This window comes from Theobroma umbraticum, unplaced genomic scaffold (genome assembly GCF_002168275.2).
Source record: "Theobroma umbraticum cultivar Fairchild unplaced genomic scaffold, ASM216827v3 scaffold_20.0, whole genome shotgun sequence".
NCBI lineage: Eukaryota > Viridiplantae > Streptophyta > Magnoliopsida > Malvales > Malvaceae > Theobroma > Theobroma umbraticum.
Genome location: NW_018397266.1, coordinates 7243223 through 7248061, shown reverse-complemented (window position 1 = coordinate 7248061; position 4839 = coordinate 7243223). Strand labels below are relative to the sequence as shown.

At 35.8% G+C, this 4839-nt stretch overlaps 1 protein-coding gene across 2 annotated transcripts; it reads right to left on the bottom strand.

Annotated features, from left to right (window-relative positions):
• Positions 1 to 1315: 1315 nt before the first annotated feature.
• Positions 1316 to 3708, bottom strand: LOC110423544 (uncharacterized). 2 transcript variants are annotated; one of them, XM_021437767.2, is made up of 3 exons: positions 3095 to 3708; positions 1982 to 2393; positions 1316 to 1897 (listed from the first exon to the last, which is right to left on the bottom strand). In XM_021437767.2, the coding sequence occupies exons 2-3, from the start codon at positions 2321 to 2323 to the stop codon at positions 1457 to 1459; spliced, it is 783 nt and encodes a 260-aa protein (XP_021293442.1). In that variant the 5' UTR covers positions 2324 to 2393; positions 3095 to 3708; the 3' UTR covers positions 1316 to 1456. The 2 variants fall into 2 exon arrangements, with proteins under 2 accessions (XP_021293442.1, XP_021293441.1); XM_021437766.2 differs by having other exon boundaries at positions 1982 to 2376; positions 3095 to 3707.
• Positions 3709 to 4839: the final 1131 nt, after the last annotated feature.

Below are 4839 nucleotides of genomic sequence, written 5' to 3'. Positions count from 1 at the left end.
ACCAACTTAGTTTTTATTTTTGTACTCGAGTATTTGACTTATTGATTGGTACATTATCTCTCTGTCTAAAGAGTATGATTTGAATGTCTTCTCTCTCAATTATATATATATAAAAAAACTTAGTTCCCATTTTCAGTCAATCATGACAAAAATATAAAAACATGGATAGCCAAACATTCCAAATGCACAGTCGAATTATGCATAGAAGGAGTAAAATATGACAAATTTTCAATTGAATGTACCAATGTCTTTGACTATGCACTTAGAAATTTAAAACATGACATTTTGGGAACAAACTAAGTCGACCAGCATTTCTTCGCATCTGCATTCTTTCAAATGATCCTACAACAAGCCAATGAATGCTGATCCCAACAGCCCTCTGCATCTGAATGCCTTGGGAAGTAGGAATGATGCATTTGAAGATTTCATTTTTAAAGACTGAGAGTACATTTTTGGGGAACAAAAAGATTTTCTGCCATCTGATCCAACTTGCATCAGCAAGATTCTATTTATTAAAAAATGGATAATTTATAAAAATAAACTTGTATTTAATTATATAATATACAATTCACAAACTGAAGCTGTCAACGTCCCCAACAAACAAGAGGGTGCTAGAAGTCATTGCCAATTGAAGAACCTAAGGAAGATGATCCATACCGGAATCTTGACTTCTATGGGCATCAATTGTCCTTTTTCAGACTTTTTCATTGTTGGGATTCAAACCCAGTTGTCACGCAGACATAAAGGAAACACAAATTCTTGGGTTTTGCACAAAAAAATTCATCTTTTCACCATTCTTTTCTGCTGGTGGATTCTTCAAAGTTTGGTTCCAAGTGGTTCTTCAAGAAGCACATAAATCAAGGCAACCTTTGTCATGCATAACCCTCTGTTTTTTTCTTTCACATGTCCTAATATACTCTTCAACTTCATGTTAGACGGCAAAGAGTTAAGATTTGTTGACCTTGTGAAGCACATCACGTGAGTTCCATGCACAGTGTTAATTAGCTCAAAAATGGCTTCTCAAACCAGTATTACTTGTTGGGTGTTTTGAGAAAGAGAAAAGAACTTTTGAGTTTAAATAGTCGAAATAAATGGTTGATCAAGAGGAGCCGGCAAGGCAAGGGAGGTGTCAGAAACACGCGTCCCAATTCAATTTCCCATCCGGGCCCTCCAAACTCTAGCACTCCCATCCCTTGGCTGGTGGTACGTGGTGTTAGGAAATACTCATCGCTGTGGGGGCAATGGCCAAGGAGCTAGCGACGAACAAAAAACATGCAACTGCATAGTACCATTCATGAGTCACCCGAAGAGAAAATAAAAGACAAGCATTTCTGGTATCTGATATTATAGCATATAGATTTCCTTACAAGTGGAACTTAAACTTTGTGCAGTAATAAGAGGGATGCGAATGATATCCTAGAGGTAAGGGGCGGAGCAAAAGGGCTAAATCATTAACTTAATAAAGTGACGACCAAAATGACTGATCTTCCCCCGGTAATGCAAAATTGCATGAACTGGCCGGTGCGTCATAGTAACAGTCAACTTCAAATTTTGGGAAGAATGGTGGGTGCAGAAGGCTCTTGCTGAGATTATCTTCTTCGTCTTGGGAAAAATCCGATTGATCTGGCTCAAAAACATTGGATGAATCCGCAGGCTCTATCAATGAAGAATGATTCCCATCTGTGTAACGAGGGCTATCTGAGTCAAAAACATCACTCTTAGCTGAACATGCTTCTTCCTGTTTGCAGGCCACCAATGGCACATGAGACACATTTTCAGGAGATGTATCACAATTGGGTTTTTTGGATTCTGCATTAGATGAATTTATGGCATCAAGAGATTCCAAAGTTTCCATCCCTTCCTCTCTAATAAGCAGTTTCTCTTTGAGTGCAAGCACCTGTTGCATAGCAAAATAGAACAATCAGTTTTGAGTACTACTTTCAAATAGCAACTGCTGAGTTGTCTTAGGTGAAAGGCTTACCTCATTTTCCAAATCCTCCTTCTCCTTAAGGAGATTGTCATAGTCAGTCTTGAGCTCATCATAGCTGGCTTTCAAGGAATCATAGTCCTTTTCCAGCTGTTTGTTCTTAAATCGAGCACGCCGATTTTGAAACCAAATTGCAACTTGGCGGGGCTGTAAGCCAAGTTCTTTTGCAATTTGCACCTTTCTCTCTGGTTCAAGTTTGTTCTCAACCTCAAAGCTACTCTCAAGAAACTGAACTTGGGTCGCTGTAAGCCGCCTTTTCTTTCCTGGTGGGTGATATGATCCATCAAAATCATCATCTCCACTCTCTTCTTTGTCAAGCGGTTGGAAGGATAGCATATCTGTGGTCTCGGCTCCACTAACATTCTCAAAATTAATGATAGGCTTCTGACCTAATTAAATCAGAGAGCTTAGACACAAAAAATCAGATGAATCTGTCCATTTCTAATTTGTAGGAGCACTATATAATACCAATCATCTGATCTTTTTACAAAGTTCATTATCAGGTATTCTCAAGGAAGGATTTTTCATGGCTTTTTCAATTCAGATATAGTGATCTAACATGCTTTATCACAAAGCAGATCTTAAATGGAGTTCCCCACTCTGTTTCAGTTCAAAATGTTGACGTCCGGAGTCAAAGAAAGAGATTTTAATAACCAAAGATGAAAACAACAGAAAGTGCAATAAGAAGAACTTTATGTAATGGCTTCAAGCTTCTCCGTTTTACTACTAAGTCTTACAAATTACGATGGTTACTCTGTATTAGAAACAGATAAGAAGAAGCTAAAGACTTTGTTGTTGATTAACTTTCCCACTCCAAAAAAAATCATTCAAGTTAACCGCAATATACAGCATGACATAAATCACAATAAGAAGCAAGTAAAGAAAAATAAAATTGGGAAAATCTCGAGCTACATGAAAAAAAAGAACAGTCCAACTTTGACACAAGAATGGACGCCAACAAGCAACCAGACAAAACCCATTACAAAAATTTAAATATACAACAATCAACAAGAAAATCAAAAGCAAAGAACAAGAGAGACAATAGCTCTCAGACACAAAAGAAGCAGCAATAAAAAAAAATAGATGCAGAGAGGAAAACAAAATTACCTCGGAGAGCAGAGGTAGATGAGGGTATCCACAAAGATTCCATAACCTCAGAGGAACAAGAAAGTTGTTCACTATGAATCAAAGCATTCATGTTCGAGCCACCACAGATTTTTCCACCCTCCATAGTCGCCTTTGGTTTTTATTATCTTTGTGCGGGTAATTTTGTGGGATTCCCAGAGGCCTAAAAGATTATGTCTTTGAGAGAAGAAACATTAATCGTGTGTTTCAGTTTGATCTATGACTTATCATGCAAAAAATTGTGATGGGAATCACTGTAATGTGGAAAACTGGAAAGCAAGAAAAGCTTATATCCATAACTCACTAGAAGAGAAAATGGCCAAGCTTCAAAACTTAAAGTCCAGAAAAGAAAAGGAAAAAAGTAGTTCAGCTTTCAAATTGAGTGACACAGAGCTTGAAAGTTTTCTTTTTCAAGTAGTGTTCCAAGCACAGGGAGCTTGTATAAAATAAAAGTTGAAAACTTGAAGAGAGATTCCCTTGGGAGTCTGGGGTGGGAAGGGCCTGATGGGGTTTATATGAAGCTTGGTGAAGGGACAGAGGGGGTAGCTTGGCCTTTTTTTTTTATTTGTTAGAGATAGTGGATGGGCTGAAAATGGAGTTGCCATATAGTCCCTATATTTTTCATATCTGGTATTAATAATTTAATGTAAAGAAAAGACCATAGCCAAATTTCCCTTCAGTTTTTAATTTATTAGTATTTATTAGTTACTCTCATACAATACTCGTATAAAGTATATGGTCTTTATTTTTTTTTTCTTTTTTTTTCTTTTGGGTGTAGAAAGATGTCACTTAAGATGTGATTTGTTTGAAGTTCTTGAATATTTAACCAAAACCAGTTATCTGTCAATCTAGATGCGGTTCAGCATGAGTGTTGAAGCAGATTTTTAGGGATATTACTTGGTAACCAGATGCCCCTATGCTTTAGAATTGGGACCAAGAATTAAAGAATTCCACCTCTCTTCTTTATCAGATTCAATTGTCATAAAAGATCAAAGTTAGTCTCCCTCATTCACACCAAAATGTCAACTTTCCTCAGGAAAACTACATATTCCTGCTCGAATAGTGATGGTTAGATGATCTAAGTTTGTTTGAACCAGAAAAGAAGATAGTGTCTGGAGCCTGGATCTTTCCAAAAGAAGGCGACAGAGGACCACAATTGTTTTTCTTCCTGTAATTTATATTTGGGACTTCTTTGTCTGCGTTTGAACCAGAATTAGGACAAGTCCTTTGGGGCAGTGCATTGAACTTGAGAAAGTTCCCGAAGAAAAATATCTTCCAAGTTGGCAACATAGGTTTCGTTAAACCATCATCATGTAGTTCATCAAGGAAGCACCCCATTTTGTGCGCGATTTACTCACTCTTCACAAAACGGGGATCAGGGAAATATCTTTTGGGTGCATATTTATTTTACCTACGCATGCTTGTATTCAATTTTAGAAATGTTAAAAGTATTCCACATTATTCTCACTATTAGTAAATTTATAATATCTAAAATATCATTTTGAATACTTTATATTATTTAATGTTAATTCGATTTATCTAATTTATAAATATATAAAAATTATAGTTCTATGTAATGACTTTTTTTATTAAAAATATTAATAAAATTTACTTTAATTGAAAATAAAAACTTTAATTGCATTGAATATTTTCATTAAAAAATAATTTTTAATTCTAATTGGATTAGCAATTTATAGATTAATATTACAAAAGTTCAATTATATAAT

Excerpts from the sequence above, each read along its gene's own strand:
- LOC110423544 (XM_021437766.2), bottom strand. The coding sequence starts at position 3,218 with ATGGAGGGTGGAAAAATCTGTGGTGGCTCGAACATGAATGCTTTGATT. Across the intron at positions 2,377-3,094 it reads ATCTACCTCTGCTCTCCGAG|GTCAGAAGCCTATCATTAAT; the intron begins GTAATTTTGTTT and ends TGATTTAATTAG. Across the intron at positions 1,898-1,981 it reads AGGAGGATTTGGAAAATGAG|GTGCTTGCACTCAAAGAGAA; the intron begins GTAAGCCTTTCA and ends GCTATGCAACAG.